The sequence below is a fragment of the Xyrauchen texanus genome, chromosome 44 (assembly GCF_025860055.1).
Source record: "Xyrauchen texanus isolate HMW12.3.18 chromosome 44, RBS_HiC_50CHRs, whole genome shotgun sequence".
In the NCBI taxonomy this organism is placed as follows: domain Eukaryota; kingdom Metazoa; phylum Chordata; class Actinopteri; order Cypriniformes; family Catostomidae; genus Xyrauchen; species Xyrauchen texanus.
The window spans coordinates 4882532-4901883 of NC_068319.1; the positions used below are offsets into that span (position 1 = coordinate 4882532).

At 37.4% G+C, this 19352-nt stretch overlaps 1 protein-coding gene across 1 annotated transcript in view; it reads right to left on the reverse strand.

The window, feature by feature from the left end:
- The window catches only part of ogdhb (oxoglutarate dehydrogenase b), a 30818-nt gene extending 18625 nt beyond the window's left edge, over window positions 1-12193 (reverse strand). The window contains 4 exon segments of the mRNA XM_052117685.1: window positions 3047-3149; window positions 5354-5542; window positions 10596-10979; window positions 12079-12193. Coding sequence (XP_051973645.1) covers window positions 3047-3149; window positions 5354-5542; window positions 10596-10829 — 526 coding nt within the window. The 5' untranslated portion in view covers window positions 10830-10979; window positions 12079-12193.
- Between the last annotated feature and the right edge of the window lie 7159 nt (window positions 12194-19352).

Below are 19352 nucleotides of genomic sequence, written 5' to 3' on the forward strand. Positions count from 1 at the left end.
GTACTGGTACTACTCGACCTCAGTGCTGCATTTGACACTGTTGATCACAGCATACTTCTTGACAGGCTGGAAAACTGGGTGGGGCTTTCTGGGATGGTCCTAAAATGGTTCAGGTCATACTTAAAAGGGAGAGGTTATTATGCGAGTATATGAGACCATAAGTCTGAGTGGACGTCCATGACATGCGGAGTCCCTCAAGGCTCAATTCCTGCACCACTCCTGTTCAACCTGTCTATGCTCCCAATGAGCCAAATAATGAAAAAGAACCAAATTACTTACCACAGCTATGCAGACGACACAAAGATCTACTTAGCCCTATCACCTAACGATTACAGCCCCATTGACTCCCTGTGCCAATGCATTGATGAAGTTAACAGTTGGATGTGCCAAAACTTTCTTCAGTTAAACAAAGACAAAACTGAAGTCATTGTGTTTGGAAACAAAGATGAAGTTCTCAAGGTGAATGCATACCTTGACGCTAGGGGTCAAACAACTAAAAATGAAGTCAGGAATCTTGGTGTGTCTCTACAGTCAGACCTTAGTTTCAGTTGTCATGTCAAAGCAATAACTAAATCAGCATACTATCATCTGAAAAATATTGCAAGAATTAGATGCTTTGTTTCCAGTCAAGACCTAGAGAAACTTGTGCATGCTTTCATCACCAGCAGGGTGGATTATTGTAATGGACTCCTCACTGGCCTTCCCAAAAAGACCGTAAGACAGTTGCAGTTCATACAGAACGCTGCTGCCAGGATTCTGAGCAGAACCAGAAAATATGAACATATCACACCAGTCCTCAGGTCTTTACACTGGCTCCCAGTTACATTTAGGATTGATTTTAAAGTATTATTACTGGTATATAAATCACTCAATGGGCTAGGACCTCAATATATTGCAGATATGCTCACTGAATATAAACCCAACAGATCACTCAGATCATTAGGATCACATCAGCTAGAAATACCAAGGGTTCACTCTAAGCAAGGAGAGTCTGCTTTTAGCTATTATGCCAGCCGCAGCTGGAACCAGCTTCCAGAAGAGATCAGTTGTGCATTCAAATCCAGACTCAAAACACATCTGTTTAGCTGTGCATTTACTGAATGAGCACTGTGCCACTGTGTGTCCGACTGTTTGTACTGTATTTTATATTCTAAACTGTTTCAATTATTCTTATTTTTTTTTTTCTTATTTTAATCTCTTCTATGTAAAGCACTTTGAATTACCATTGTGTATGAAATGTGCTATATAAATAAACTTGCCTTGCCTTGCCTGGCTATCGAATAAACACGTTAGTTCAGTGAAATTAAATATATAAAAATAATGGGTTAAAAAAAATGTACCTCTTCAACTCTGGGGACACACCAGCAGGTCCAAAAGAGGGTGCTTCACGTTTAAAATACATATGGGGTATCATTTGAAAGCTTAGAATCATAACTTTACATAGATCAGTTCAATTATTTTAAATAAAATAACAAAATAAGGCATGAAAAGATTTACTTGGCTGAGATATTCAATGAAACAATGGGGGGTGGTCAATGAACTGAAAATTAGACTGAATGTCTACGGACGAGCACACTGTGTGAGAGCTAAAATGCATTAGATCAGCATTTTGTATTACTGCATATCCTACGGCGCAGTGTAGCCTGACATAAACCTCTTTAAAAACGTAACAACGCATCGACACAGATGAAACAGCTGTGATTGGTCCACTGTGTTAACAGAGACCACCCCCCAGCATGACAAGACATTATCTGAGGTTGTGTCGCATTTTCACAAAAAGACATGGGTATACATCTAATAAACTTTTCTTGGGTCTTTTACTCACTATATATCAGGTATGTGAGTGAAACAATACTTGTCGCATTTTAATCCAGAACTTTCCGATCAGTATGATGTGTTGACCATATGTTTTCCAGAATGGTGTACAGTAAATAATCATATTTCACATGTTATGAAACAGGAACACTTCTTATTTGTCAGCAGATTAAAAAAAGCACCTGTTAAGAGTTGGTTATTCTGCCTAAATGCATACTAAAGATTTTAAGCTTAAGAACGACACACATTGTGTGTTGGCAAGCAAGCAGTTATTGAACAATTTAAAACAAAATTTTCAGCATGGAGCATCAAATCATGCAATAATATTTATTTATTATTATTTAAGCGACTCAAAAGCAATCATACAGTCTAGGCCCAATTTATCTTTCTGCAAAGCAGGCAACATGTATAATACATTATATGTACCTAAATACTTCATACTTTTATGAACTCATTTTTAATGCTTCAATAATTTAATAAATACTTTTACAGAGGGCCCGGGTAACTCAGCGAGTAAAGACGCTGACTACCACCACTGGAGTCGCGAGTTTGAATCCAGAGCGTGCTGAGGGACTCCAGCCAGGTCTCCTAAGCAACCAAGTTGGCCCAGTTGATAGGGAGGGTAGTGTCACATGGGGTAACCTCCTCGTGGTCACTATAATGTGGTATATATAATAGCGTGATTCTTTCTCAAGCGTTATGTCTCCACGGTATCGTGCTCAACAAGCCTCGTGATAAGACGTGGTCTCAGCAGAGGCAATTGAGATTCATCCTCCACCACCCGGAGTCACCATGAAGAATTGGGCATTCCAAATTGAGGAGGAATAAAAAAATACCATTGCATTGCCTTTGTTTATTTATTAAACATACAGGCATTTTTGTCTCAATACAACAGCATTTTGTCTGTGTACTCAAATAATGACGCAGACCCACCAACGCAGAACTATAAATGCAAACCAACACAGTCACTAGGTTTGGAACATAACCATCCTCTTCAACAACACACTTTTCCCAGGTAGTGTTTATAATATGTTGAACCCGAACACAAACAACTCTGACTGCTGAATGTGTTTTAATTTTACCTATTGCAAATACCCAAACAGGTTTAGACTCCATGCAAGATTCAGAAAAGGGGAATATGATCTATATGGTGGGTTGAATGGCAAAGAAGCAAGCCATGCCACAGAAAAAAAGATTCAGTCATTCTCCAACACCTGGTCGAAAAACTCACCAAGTTTATCAGACGATGTAATTATATCCGCAGGAACGCACGAATCGAGATCAGCATCCATTATTCCTAGAGGATCCAGCTGTGCAACATGATGTCCCCGAATCTGCAGTGGGTTCCAGATAAAAGATGTACATACAAAATAGAAATAGAAAGAACAGGAGGGGACAGTTGAGGAGGTGAGATCAGGACAGAGTGGAAGCAAAAACCATCAGAGAGATGACAGAGAACAGGGACAGAAGAACATTCAGCACAGTTAATACATTGAGTGAACACGCTCGCACAGACACACTGCACTCCACAGACATTTCTCACCAACTTGATGGAACCTGACAGTAACTGGGGCATCATCAAAATGTACAAAACTGATACCAAAAGGTTTGAGTTTGGCTATATGATGACCTCTGACATGTGAGTAAGGCGACAGCACTCACAAGGTAATCATGTGGGCAGAACTGCAGATTAAATTCTAGGATAAAATGGCAATTTTAGCATTATAAGCCATTTTCAATTCACAGCAAAATATGCTAATATGACAATGTGCTATTGAACACACCCGTTTAGGCTATTTAAAAAGTTACATTTAAATGTAATAATAAATTAAAAGAAATGCACGTTTCCTTAAGAGTATTTCTCAATAAAGGATGCATTGCTTAAGGGTTTTTAAGTAGCACCCTACTTAAATCTGTTTTATTCTTTACCGAATCATGTTTTCCTTTTTGTTATTATTATTATTTTCCAGCACTCCATGTTTTAGTTTAAATTAATTTCATCATCAAAATGGTGTCTAATCAATTCATTCTTAAAACTTTTAATAAGTGAAAATAAAACTTTTCAACAAGTCATCACTGCATTTTTTTGGCCAAACTTTTATTTAACAGCAGTCTTGTTTGTGATATATTGCTCAGTTATTATTATTATACTTACAGTGGATATTACATTTTACTCAACAGTTGTAATACATTTCTGTCACAATTTCTTCAATTTAAGGGCTCAAGCTTATATTTTGATATGTGCTTTTATTATGACATATATATGTTGCCCGACCTTTGAGTGACACATTTTTGAGAAAGATGTTGTGTTTTAGATTACTGGTGTTACTGGTAAAATGTAAATGTTATGTTTTACATTTTATTAATGTGAAGCACTTTGGTCACTTTTGGTTTTAAATGATTTATAAATAAATTTAGTTGATATTAAAGTACAAATGCTGTGATTTAATTATATGAATATATGGTTTACATGTGCTGCATGGTTCATAGAAGATTAGTGCTTTGCTCTGTCATCTGATACAACATGTCATGAATGATTATCAATATGCATGAGCGGTCAGATTTATTAATTCAAAGTATGCATCTCTTCCAAACTAAGATTGTAGCCTTTAGCGGTTTAATAAATCACATTAGGACATAATTTTTTTCTTCTCTCCCCAATTTGGAATGTTCAATTCCCAATGCATTCTAAGTCCTTGAGGTTGCGTAGTAATTCGCCTCAATCCAGGTGGCGAAGGACGAATCTCAGCTGCCTCCGCGTCTGAGACGTCAATCCACACATCTTATCATGTGTCTTGTTGAGCGTATTACCGCAGAGGCCCACGCTATTCTCTGTGGCATCCACGCACAACTCACCATGCACCCCACTGAGAGAGAGAACCACTTTATAGGACCACGAGGAGGTTACCCCATGTGACTCTACCCTCCCTAGCAACCGGGTCAATTTGGTTGCTTAAGAGACCTGGCTGGAGTCACTCAGCACACCCTGGATTCGAACTCACGACTCCAGTGGTGGAAGTCAGCATCAATACTAGCTGAGCTACTTCACAATTTTATTTGGACAATTTGATTACCGTAATTGTCCATTTCAGTGTAAGGAGAAATGGAGCACGTGCTCAAAATGAGCATTTAAAAGCAGTCGCATGTCAGTCATACTGCACGCTGGTACCGGACTGGTACTATTGGTGCTTGGTACTACCGGTAAAGCAGAAACACTGGAATCGTTACATCTTTTTTAATATTAGTATCGACTTGGTACCAAATTACCGGTACTTTTGACAACACTAGTGTCACCTTTACATTGATTAGATTGAAAACAATGAAAAAATACAGTGTGCCTGTATGAACAAGAAGCAGTCACAAAAAAATCATACCATACCATCTTTCAACCATAATTAAATTAACATCAGCATCATATAAGCTTAAAAAAAAAACAAAAAAAAACAAAAAAAAACAAAAAAAAAAAAAGTACATGGAAAACAAAAGTAGTTTCCAAAACGTCTGTTTGCTAATTTGATATTCCGGATCTTACTCATACCTGATAGGCACGAATGAGGGATTGAACGGCCAGGTGGTCTTCCACCAGTTTTTCCACATTGGGTTGAGCTCCAACCAGCGTCTGGGCCTGAGACAGTCCTGACAGCCTCACCGTCAGTGGAGGGGGGCTTTGGTAGGCGGTGCCGGGGGGAGCACCTGAGTTAGCGTTACGGAAGAAGATGTCCCAGGACTGTAAGAGGAGGAGCAGAAACTTCGTAAGAAAATAACAATATTATAATTGTCAAGTACAAAAAAACATATTCAATGTTCTAAAAATATTTGAATAAAGAATAGAATACTTATACTATTCCGATTATTTATCTGGTAATATAAAAAGTTGCCTAGAAATACATCCATACTGATCCATTTTTGTTTTCCAAAGTATACAGTAATGGAAAGTGTTTTCGAAAAGCGTAATTTTCAGAGGAGGAAAACGCTGTTATAGTGTGGATGAGAGGTGTAAACTTTGCAAAATAAATGTGTTTTCAAATTAAAACTTATAAGTGCAGTGGTGTGGGCCCAGAGTGAATCTGTGGACCCGATTTTCGAGTACATTTTCCAGGGCATTTTATGTGCTCAATGGGTATAATATTTAAGCAAAAACACATGAGAAGTCATGATGTATACTGTAATTACTTTTTTTTCTTCTTTCTTCAGAATTCCGTATTTGATGGTTTTATTAAATTTCATCACTAAAATGGTGATTATTTAAATGTGCCGTATTCAACATTTTAATTAAATTTTGTTATCAAATTATGTCTAATCAAATTAAATAATTAAAACTTTAAATCAAATGAAAATAGAATTATTCAATTTATACAGTATAACATTGCATTCTTTTTTATAATTTTTTTACAAAAAATCCTCACAGCATAATCCGAAAAAACAAGTTATTTTTGTCAAATGAAGTGCTGCACAACAGAAATGTGAGATATTGCTACATTGCCAAAAACTAGATTTTAAAGGTGCACTCAGTAACTTTTGTCTTTGGGTCTGTTCCAAGAGACAGCATTTTAAGACATCATAGGTGCGCTCCCGACGTGAAGGCAAAACATGGGTATTTCATAAGATACCTCGTTTTGGACAAATTTTAAGGTAGCATTGGTTGTATCCTTCCCTGGGTAGGCAATCCCAGAATGCACTGTAATGAGCTCGATGGGCGAATAAATCCAAGATGCCGGACGAAGCAAGAGAAATTTGGATAATAAATATACTTCCAATACTGAAAAGTATAGTTACATTTTTTTTTTTCCACGCAAAAACTTCCCTATCCCGAGCCACATTAACCAGCTCTGACTGGGGGACCCTGAGGCATTCCCAGGCCAGTGTGGAGATGTAATCTCTCCACCTAGTCCTGGGTCTTCCCAGAGTCCTCCTCCCAGCTGGACGTGCCTGAAACACCTCCCTGGGGAGGCGCCCAGGGGGCATCCTTACCAGATGCCCAAACCACCTCAACTGGCTCCTTTTGATGCAAAGGAGCAGCGGCTCTACTCCGAGCTCCTCACGGATGACTGAGCTCCTCACCCTATCTCTAAAGGAGACGCCCGCCACCCTTCTGAGGAAACCCATTTCTGCCGGGTTTTTGTCATAGAATGTCATAGAAAAATGACTATTTGACCCAAAATGTGTGTGTACTATGCATATTTATGCTCAGTGTATTGTGTTGTGTTGTTCCTCTTGCATCATCTCTATTGAGATCAGTTGATCCATGGTAGACAGCATCATTGATTATAATGGGTTCTATTGCTTTTGACATGACTCTGGTGTCCAGTGTAAATAGGGTGTGAGTGTAGATGGTTGTGACAGAGATAAACAATAATATATTCAGATGCAATGTGTTGGATGTGCATTGTGTGTAAACCCTGACATTTAGTTTTTTAATGTTGTTGAGCTGGTACATTCTCTTCCGATAGAGTTTCAAAAATGACTCTATTTGAGGGGCTGCATGCTGTTAGCCAATCATAACAGTGAGCATTTATGTTGAAGTTTTAATGAGGTGCTTAGGCCAAAACTGAACGTTTCAGACAGATGGCCAGAGACATGTTGCAAAATTATAATTTATGACTAAATTATGAGTATGAGAAAACTTTACTAACATTATCAGTGGACCTCAGGGAAAATAATAAAGCTATAAAAAATTTAATTACCCCCTTTAAACAGAGTTACAAATCCTACAGCTTTAATGGCCGATGAAAGCCTTTTATAATTGCTTAAAATATTTAATAAATAAACATGCAAGGGGTAGGGGGTGTGGGGAAATTTGTGATTGATGGGTGTCCCAAATCTGTGGAGTTTTCTGCTGAATTGTGTGTAAAGATTCTGTATTGGTCTGATCATGGGCTAAATCACTGTTGACAAACCTCATCTGAATCATTCACTTTGTTGGGATCTGTGCAGGGGCCAAATTTAAGTATTCTGCTGATCCGAGCAGCAAAACTCCATTTAATAAGCTGGGATGTTCAATTGCATAACCGAAGACTGAAGATGCAAACACTTGAAAAGGTTTTAGTTCACACCAGGACATGACATAGGTTTGAAGAGCAGGTTGGACCCTAGACTGTGTCTAACTGACCTTGATCTGGAAAGCGAGGGCTTACTTACCTATATACCAGGTTATTCTAATTTAATGACCTCATACTAGACTAATAAGGCTCTAAAAGGCTTTCCTGTTTTGAGAAGATAAAGAGCTCAGCATGTTAAATTGAGAGAGCCAGCGCTGTATCATTTCACAGCAGGGCACACGAGGGGAGTCTGTATTGTAGTGTGTGTACTAAAGACTGCCTGACACCTGCTAAAATCAACTTCATTTGCTCAAAAAATTCTCACAGGCACAATCCTTTGACTTGTTTTGAATAGAATCCCAAATGCAAATTGAAGGCTGCTTTGCTTTTTTTCCACAGTGTGCTACAACAACTTAACTAAACTTCTGTAAATGCATCAGTACTTCAGTCTACAACCAACAACTTTTGCAGAAGTATGCATTTGGGTTCAGTGAGCAACCAGTTGAGGATTACATTACAAGACTATATCTTTTTTCAAGGATGGCACACGTAAGCCACTCCACTGAGTCACTTATTCTAAATGTCACTACCTTCAAATACCATAGTGCCTGGAAAATACTTCTAAAGGCATGTTTAAGTGTGGAACATTAACTGACATCAATTTAAGATTAAAGATAAATAACTAAATGGAAGAGTAACGCAGCAGGTTTGAACACTGCATGTGACCAAGTTTGTTTCAGTATGATACTTCAGTGTGAAAATTTCTGTGTGTTGTGAAAACATTGTGGAAACCACACAGAGCATGTGACATGGAAAAGAAAAGTCTTACGTAGCAACCCTGCACAGCTAAGCTTACTGTCAGAGAGGGGGAACAAAGTCACGTTATAAAACTGATACGCCCTCAGGCATGACCTTGTAGACCAAAGCAGTTCCTCTGCAGCAAACTGCCTACCTTTGGGCTCCGAGGTTTTTATCGATGGTATGTGCTTCTGTTGAAGCAAACAGTCTGCATAATTTATTTCAACTTTATTTTAGTAATCATGTTTACTAGCAGAATTCCTGGTGAGAAACTACACTACCCATGATCCTGAAGAGAAACTCTCCACCAATCAATAGAATTGTGCCCACTCACATGACATACTGTGAATGATTCAATTGAGTTGGTCTTCCTACACACATTTGTAAATATCTAAACAGTTTGCAATAAAATGTATATCAGGGCTGTGCAATACGGACAAAAATATTTTATATATGCAATATATCTCTTATCTCTTTTAAGAGATATATTGCAATTTACTTAGTCACACATTCAACATTCATAAATGCATTTCAGTGTTACAGTAACTCACGAAAAATAACTTTGCGATGGACGTTGGTATCGCTTATCGATCGTTCAGGAGTATAATTGTTTGGAAGCCGTCTTTACTGACGGTGTACGTGGGGCACCATGTCTTTGCATAAATAATATGTGATGGCGTCAGTTATTTCTTTATGCCTTTTTGAGCTCCTCTTGTATGGTGTGAAGCAATCAAAACTTGTCCCACACTGCACTGTTGCGCCGGGTCGTGTGGTTCACCTGGTTCGAACGGGGTTTGGGATGTGCTTTTGTACATGTCGAGGGACTCATATATATTTTTAATGGGCAGTGGTGGCTCAGCAGTTAAGGCTCTGAGTTACTGACCAGAAGGTCAGGGGTTCAAGCCCCAACACCACCAAGACACCACTGTTGGGCCCTTGAGCAAGGCCCTTGACCCTATCTGCTCCAGGGGCACCGTATCATGGCTGACTCTGCATATATATAATTTCACCATGTATATGCAGAAATGTATGTATAATGTGTGACAATTGATCAATTTATTTATTAATGCACTGTCTCAGGTGTTGGAACAGATTTGTGGTGTTACAGTGTTTTTTTTCGCAATAATAGTTTGACAGGTCTTGCAAATTACCGGAGTCTGTGACACATCTTCTCTTCTTTTGCCAAACCATGGATGCTGATTTTTTTTCCCCAGCAATATTACGTCATTATTCTGTCCTGAATTAATCTTCCTTGATTCTGTTTTGTTCAATTTTCAAATAATTTTGCTTCAAATCAAAGCTTGTAATGTTTTGTTTCACCTATGCGGTGGTTGGTTTGGTTCACGACTTAATAAAGGATTTTATGAAATCCCTTTGGAAAAAATGTATTGGAAAAATACCTCCAGAACCAAGATGGGTGAAAAAGTGTGCAGGCATTGTTGAAAACTATTGATAGAAAGTTACTGTTTTTAAGTATCAAAACAAGCTCATTGCAAAATATTCAGACATAAACAAATATATAAGCAGTTTAGTGAGACTTCGATGTATCATTCGCAGTGCATTACATAACTGGGTGGTCGCTGCAGAGTTCATTTGCAGCGGTTTGTTGCCCGGGGTTCTCTAATTGGTGGATCTTTCTCTGCAGGGTCATGGGTATTGTAGTTATTCATCACATGTTCCGCTATTAAACACAATTCATCAAAAAAGAAGTTTAAATAAAGTGGGCTGATGGCTTCAACAGAAGCATATTGCATCGATTAACAACATCATGGTAGGACTGTCTTTAAAGTTTTCTGTGTTATTGTTAAAGATCAGTTACCCAGTTGAAAGAATGAAAGGTATTTTTACTTGCTGAACCAGACTGTTGCACTCTAGATAAAGAGCAGCCGGATTTCGCTTCAAAATCAGGCCCTCTTTCCTCATCACAGAGAGCTGACGTCTTACCTTGTGCACACTCTTAGGGTTCTCCAGCCATGCATAATACATCTCCTCCACATAGTTGGAGCTCGTTCCATTGAGAAAAGGCTCAGCGGCGACAGGGGCCGTGTAGCACCTAATGGGCTGTAACGTCCTTAGGACCCCTGGGGCCGCCACTGTCCTCAGCTGCGAGAAACTTTGAGCGCTCTGAGAGGCTGTGAGCGGCCGTAGCCGTGCAGCGCAAGTCCTTAAGCGATGCATCGCAGTCCGTAAAACAGCTCCACCGCCTCTCCAAAACCACCACAAGAAATCAAACTCCTCTGCAGCACTAAATCCAATAGGTTTCTTAATTATAGTTGGTACTCCTTTGTTCAAGGCCTGTTTGTTTGAATTCCTGCCAGATCCAGGAAGCTGGAGAAACCACCAACATGTTTGGAACAAATAACGCATGTCATTAAATTAATAAAACAAACAGACATTGTGGCAACAGTAAATGATATAAACAAATAGCTTGAACACTAGAAACAGGTTTTATTTACATCTTACAAGTGTATTATGTCAGTACTCACACAATAGAACTATAGGGAAGGTTGAGACTCATACATAAATATCCTTTTATCTTGGAGAGGACTTTAAGATGCATGCACAGACTTTAAACCCTAAAACATTTAAAATTCCATCCACATCTCAAAATAGCAAGTGTTTCTGCAATAAGGGCATTACTAAAGTACATAGGGTGAAGCCCAGTGGTTACAGGTTTGGGCTGGTAACTGAAAGGTTAAAGGTTTAAACCTGCCAGGGTTGATTAATGAACTATCACCTTTGTATTCTTGAACAAAATATTTACTTTAGGATACTTCAAAAACACTGAATCAATAATAAGTGTACTGTAAGTCACTTGACAAAATAGTGCAATGGTCATACACGTTCAGTCCATGTATTGGCTGCTCAACTCCACATGGCAAAAGTTTTTCCATATCATGGTAAAACCATTATAGAGTGACTTGTAAAGACACATGGCTTTACAAGTTTCAAAAGTGGGTGGAAAATTGGCTTAAGGAGAAATAATTACGCAAACATTTCCAAGAATAATGAATTGTTGACAGTTCCGCTGCAACTGGAATAGAAAACAAGATACTTTCTACCAAATATACAAAATTATAACAAAAGAAAAGGCATACAAATTAAGCCACAAAAAGAATGACACCCACTAATAAGGCAGAACTCGGTAGTTTAATCTAATATAAATAAGAGGCATCGGCTCACACCGGCTAGCTTCAGCTAACTCGAGCTAACAACAAAAACTCCCCACAAACCCTTCAAATCTAATTTTAAACGGGAAAGACCTTAGCGAAAGACAATAAAACTCAGATTTGTCAAGAAAAAAATAAAATAAAATCTATAAAAATGCGTCTAATTCAATTCTAATACCGGTGTGCAGTACAATTAAATCATGTTAAGAGCTGCAAAATCACACATAAAATCAACATAAAAGGATGTAAATACTTACCCTCGGGTCAGATGGTTGTGTTCAGTGTAATTTAATGTTATTTAATAAGTGAGGTATGAAGGGCTCGCCGTGTCTCGTGGCGGCTGGTAATCTGATAAACGAGTCACTCGTCTCTAGGCAGCGCGAGCAACTCTGAGTCAAGGGCGCGCGTGACGTCATCCGCACGACACGAGAAGTACTGCGCCGACAGACCTCCCAAAACACGTTTTTTTTTTTGTTGTTTTTTTTTTTTGCTTAATTGAAACATATGACAATAATTAACATCGACAATTAAAATAGTAACTGAATTTACACAAATGGTCCTGTTGAAGCGTTTGCATTCCCTAGATTCTTAATATGGTGTGTTGCTTTCTCACTGATCAATGACTGTTTGTGTAATAATTGTCCATGAGTCCCTGCTTGGTACTGAATAGTGAAGCTGACCACTTTTCTTAAGAAAAATCCTCCAAGGTCCTGCGCATTCTTTGGTTTTCCAGCATATTCTGCACATTTGATCTCTTCCTAACAGTGGCCTCAAGATCTCTATTTGAAATAAGGTAGATTATTATCATTGTATATCATTAATAATTCAACTATTTGAAAATGCCTAAAAATGTAATACTTTTTTTTTATGAAGAACATACAGTTTTAGACATTTCTGGAATCACAAAATATGTATAATGATTAATTGTTTTAATCTATTGATGCTAGTAATGTCATACATTAAAAATCTCTGAAAAACAAGCTTGGGGGGGGGCTTGGATTCAAAAGGGTATGAATTTTTTTTACACTTATGACAACTGAGAGACTTATAGACAACTATTACAAAAGGTGCAAACAATCCTTGATGCTCAAAAGGCAAGGGGATGCAAACTTTTGAACAGGAAGATTTGTGTACATTTGATTAAATGTTGTGTTATGTAACTTCAGAAGGGCAGAACGACATAAGAAACATGATCTTTTATCTCTTAGATTTGTATACATTCTGGTTAGGGTTAGGTGAAAACGGATTAAACAAAATGGGCATGCAAACTTCTGCTCTTAACATATACTGAATATACATTAATATACATGTATATACATGTAGTCTGTGAAAATGCATATTTTATTTTAGATTTTGTTTTTCATGATTTAGCTTCTTTTTTTTTGAAATGTACAAATTCCAAGTTGCCTATTCTAACTATATAATGTCATATTACATGCGTAATTACGAAATGACTTGTCTTGTCATGTAAACATTTTAAGTCACATCATTGGAACCTAAAATTCAAACACACAATTCCCACATCTTAACATTTAAGTCCTTGTATGGTGTGAAAAGTGCAGTGTAGCTGTCTATGCTCACGGGGAAATGAACATTCACAGCAAAACAACTTGTTTGCATTTTCACGTGTCGTGTGAGGAACAGCTGGTTGGTGAAAATGCATTTTATTTGGGCATTTCGGACCCACATTATATTAGGGTGCCTTAACTACTATGTATTTAACCATTTGATACAATGTACTTATTATGTACACACATGTTGTTGGATTGTAATTACACTTAAAGTACTTGCATTTAATTGTATTTGTAGTTACACTGTTAACTTTACCTCTAACACAACCTTTACCCCAAAACCTAACTCTAACCCTTAATTCTAACCCTAACCCTACCCTTACTCCTAAACCTACCCGTACCTCAACCTCAGTAGCAGCAAATGTGAGAATTTTGCAGAACAACATGTAGTTAAACAGTAAATACATAGTCTTGTACATAATAGTTAAGGCATCCTAATATAGTGTGACCAACATTTCTAACTTGCTCTGACTGACAGGATGACAGAGCACGAGCGCATGACCTCATTGCCATGGTAGATACATTTCAGCTGGTTTGCTGAAAGACTTGAATAATAGTAAAATCGTCAAATCAACGTGCAACACAAAACAATTGCTTCTCTTCTCTGCAAACGATCCCAGAGACAATAACAAGGACGATGAGGATTTTTAATTTCTGAAGAAAAAAATAAAGTGAGCCTACCAGCTGAAAGATAATTACATTTTTTATAGAATCTCTTAAAATCAGGACTGTCCCGGGTAAACCGGGATGTCTGGTCACCCTATTCATTTCTACAAGATCTTACATTCACGCTCTGGAAAAAATTTAAAAATCTCTGTATGACACCTGACCATCTTTTCATATTATTCACGTATCGAGCAAATTTTTTGTGTGTTAAACCAGGATGGTGGAAGAGGTGCTACCATATTTATACACACAGTATACATGTGAAAGTGTACCGTCAGATATATCACCAGGAGGAGGATGCAAGTGCAGTAGGACAGTTTTAATGAAGGCAAAAATCCAATATAGACGTTCCAACAGTAAGTACAGCCAGAAGGTCTGGCGATTGGCAAACAGACATCAACAGGCTAGAGACAAACTCATGATCAACAAACAGTCAAAAGTGTAACAGATAATCAGGCAGAATTAAGTAAGCTTGGTATCATCAAACACTAGGGAATTGAGCAAATACTTCAAAAGGACTGAATGAGACAAAGTCTCTTATAAAGGGTGCAGTGAATGCTGTAGTACTGATGTGCAGGTGTGGCTGATCAGTACTCTGGTGATTGAGATCGAGGTGGTGCATGGGAATTTGAGTCCGGGGTGGCCATATTTGAATTATATTCTGTTTACAACGATTTTAATCACATTCAAGCCTTTTAAAAATGGCAAATACATTTAAAAAGTACAAATGTAATTTTCTTTAAGTTGTCAATGTTTGAAATTTCATGTCAGCTACACATTTAAACAAATTAGTAACAAACTGAACTACACGTGTAACAATGATATGCTTTTATCATGAAAAAGTGCAGTGTGTCATAGCTGTCCCAATGTGATCTGCCAGGTCCAAATTTACTCACTGGGAGTCTGAAAAACGAACATTTACAGTCACAGCAAAACACCTCACGAGCATTTTCACATAGTAAAGGGGTGGTGTGGACTCACACCATCAACTCTTTGTAAAAAAAATACTTGCTTTTCCAGAGCGCTGAAAAGGGAAGTGGCTGAATAAGGTTAATATTGCGAATGTGACATACTGTATATTGTAGGCAGATTGCTGCCATCTGGTGAACAAAATGTAAATAACATGACTTGAAATACATGTTGTGACAATAATAGCCAGTAGATGGCAGCATGGTCTCCTAAACAGTAAAGGGGTGTCACACTACACTTCGCGCTCCTTTCACTACCATTCAAACGCATCCGAATGCTGCAGACTGGAAATGCAAGCTCATGCGAAGAAATGTCATACTACGCTGTGTACCAAAGTTCAAGCTTGGTGATCTCTGATCCGTGAATTCGTATAACAAGAGGACGCATGACCAATAGAAGATCGAAACATCACACCCTGACCTCTTGGCTCAATACAAAGAATGCATATTTTAAAGCTGCATGTTTTATGGTTGAAGATATATTTTAATGTTTAATATAATATTATTGGTTATTTGTGATGTATTATTTACTGTACTTACACCAGAAGCCCTCCCGTGTGACAACATATCCTGGTCCATTGCATTGTATGAAAAAATATGCACACTCAAACTTTGACCACCCCTTAAAACATTTTGCCATCGTGCTACTACAGAATGAACTGTAAACAAGGCTCAATGAGGCCACATTTATATATTAGAGCTGTTGGGAAATTATTTTGCTTCCGGCAAAGATGCCGTGTTTTGTCTGGAAGGTGAGGCACCTGAATCTAAGCGTAAACATTCCCACAGTGGAAAAGGTATACTTTCGTACATTGAGGTCACTCAGAATTTGTTCCTTGATATTTGTTCTCTCTGTGTGTGTGTGTGTATGTGTATGTGTATGTGTATGTGTATGTGTATGTGTATGTGTATGTGTATGTGTATGTGTATGTCTCTGTGCATGGCTGTGTTATGTCTTGCCTTCTGATTGTATTAGTCTTGTGTATGTGTGTGTGTGTGTGTGTGTGTGTGTGTGTGTGTGTGTGTTCTACATCATGGGTGTGTTATTGTCTCACGCCTCATTTTTGAATATACAGTATGTTTAGCATTGTGACAGATTTTTTGGTTTTATTTGACAAATATAAAAAAATGCTCTGTGTTATAGTCTCACCAGTTTTGGTGTGTGTGTGTGTGTGTATGCTTTGCACTATGGATATTTAATATTTCTGTGTGTGTTTTTTCTGCATTGTGGCAGATTTATGGTTGCATCTAACAAATACAAAATAAAGCAATTGGTCCCTGTTTTGGTCTTTCCCATTCATTTTCAAAGGTCGGTTAATTTTGACCACAAAGACAAAAGTTGTTGCTTTTTTTATGTCCACTTAAGACTTATCGAATCATGCCCCATTTTTTTTGGTATGTTCAGATGGCAAGTGGAGGAAAAGTCACCAAGTCAGATAAAATATTTCTTTTTTTTTTATTAAATCAGCAAAAGTAATTCTGGTCAAAATTGACAGAAGACTATAGGAGGGTTAAATAAAGTTAATACCTTTCATTTTTATTATAGTTTATTATTAATTTAGATCCTAACCCAAGCCGTAACCCTAGCCTTAAAAGATTATATATATATTTTTTTTTAGAAGAATTTTTGAAGAGAAAAAAAAACACCCCCAACTTGCCCCTTTTCCCATCATGTTTATCGCAACTTAATGGTAAGATCTTTTTTTTTTTACAAAGCCTATTTATAAGACCGTTTGATGAGCTTAACATACGTTATTGATTCACTTGGGTACATGGACAGGGTAAATAGGGTATATAAACTTAAGACTGTGGCAACCAAATATTTTTTTTTTGCTGAATACAGGCAGATAGTTTTGAGTGACCCAGCTGTGATGAGAACACTTTAAAGTAAATGAGACTTTGGCACTCTCAAGAAATACATTCATGTGCTGTTTTCTCTTATCTTATCAGCTTTCAGCACCAGAGCGGACCCCTGTCTCATTCAGATAATGTTCTGATAAGTCTACAAGCAATAAACAAGCGTGCCAGCCGTTGATTTCATTTTGTCTATATATTAGATGTTCATTTGAACAGGATAAAATGAGCTATAGAGTTACATGGGTTTTGACAAAGTCATTTTATTGATAATACTGATAACATCTTAGTACATCTCCTATAGAACACATATAGAGAAAAGAGGGATAGAACACTGGAAGAACAGATATGAGAAGAGTAAATAGAAACAAAATAATTATGAATAAAACTGAATAAAACCCACATCACCTCATTGCAGGATCTGAGATTATAAAAAAAGCAAAGTTGGAAGGCTCATCTCCAGAGAGATTTAAAGCCGTCAAATTTAAGCAAAAGATAAAAAAGTACATTGGGAGAAAATGCGAACACTACAAATACCAGATATTGGCTTTATGTTGTAAGAGCAGCATGTGTCACGACTACAGATACAACAATGATTTGCTCTCACAGTTGTGTACACACTCCGACATACACTCACCAGAATCCCATTATTGGCCTGATTAGGTTTAATCGCTCATTACTGTAATAACCCAGATGATATTAGGAAGAACCACTGTTTTATGACAATTCAGGCTTAATTAATCAAACATTGCATGACACTATTTATTAGTGCATGGTCTTTCAAGAAGATTCAATTTCCATTTAAGCAGAGAAGTGAGAGCAAACGTGCATTTTAACATATCACTTTGATGAATTCTTGGAGATCTCTTGATATTATGCATACTTGAATTGGACAATTCACTTTCGTCTGTTGCAAAGATTGCCCTCTATTGGGATTTTTCTCTATACAGTATTTAAGCGAAGCACAATATGGGTAATTGATCAAATTATGAACATACCGAGCTAATGTGCATATTGGCAAGAAGTTTTCTCATTGAAAACAGACATTATTTGAGGTCCTTTTTGTAGATTGGCCGCCAAATAATCCCATCCGTAATAAAAACACATGCATAAAATGATCTAGTGTGACTGTGTTTGACTCACGCTAATAACACATTTTTCAAATATTCACATTTTATATGGGCTCAACCAGCACTGCTCAAACAACAAATGCCGTTACAGAAGCATACATACAATCATAATAATTATAAGATTTACCATGATAGTAATTATCATCAAGAGTCATTGTCATCATCATCATCTTTAGACAAAAATAGTTATATGCACTTACAAAGCTCAGAAAATAGATAGTCACTAGCATTCAGTAAAAAACAAACAGAATAAAACAAAAATCACCAAAATGTATTATTGTAAAGTTGAAGTTCATGCAAAAAAAATAAGTTAACACTATATAGCAGTAGTTTTACAAGATATCTATGTGATGTTCTGTTGTACTTTTCAGTTATTAATTGCAATACCAAACACACATATAAGAAAGAAACAACACCGATTTGTCGACATGCAGCTCGGATTGCTGTTTAGGGGGTGTTGCATTCATTACCATTTACATTGAGTTTCTCCTGCGACTCTGGGTTCATTAAAGCAAACAACAAAAATAAAGGTCAAACTTCAGAGTACAATGAAAAGCAAAACAAAACACAAACCGCTGTCCAATGAATTGCCTCAACATAGGTCATGTGACTTGCAAGGCAAAAGTCCACATTCATTAGGATGCTTTTCTGAGAAAAACCTTTTGACATGACCTCAAAAACAAACATTGTAAGGAAGCCCCCTATAGTCAAGCTGTATATTCTTCTTCAATTTAAAAGGATAGTGCACACCAATAGATGAAATTCTATCATCATTGTTCCAAACCCGTACAACTTTCTTTCTTCTCTGGAGCACAAAAAGATATTTAAGGCAAAATGACAGCCTCAGTCACCATTCACTTCCATTGTAATGAAAAAAAGATGCAATGAAAGTGAATGTTGACTGAGGCTAACATACTACCAAACATCTCCTTTTGTGTTCAATGTAAGACAAGAAAGTCATATGGGGTTGGAACAACATGAGGGTGAGTAAATGATGCCAGAGTTTTCATTTTTAGGAGAACTATCGAAAACATCTGTTGATCCTTTCAAATCTGCAGAAAAGTCTTGCTCAATGAAGACTGTGCATTATGGCGTTCAACACTTATTTAGTGACTATGCTTTCACATACGGATATCAGTGCCATCGCATTGTACACATATGCACACTCATGCTAAGAAAGGGTAAAAAACACAAAGAGAACAAACCCTCTTAAACCACATAAATGACATTCAAAATAAGGTTAGAAACCTGCACATACAGAAAAACAAAGAATGAAAGCTGTAGGCGCATAAGTAAGGTGAAATACAATATTCTTGTGACCAAATTTGAAAATTCTCTCAAA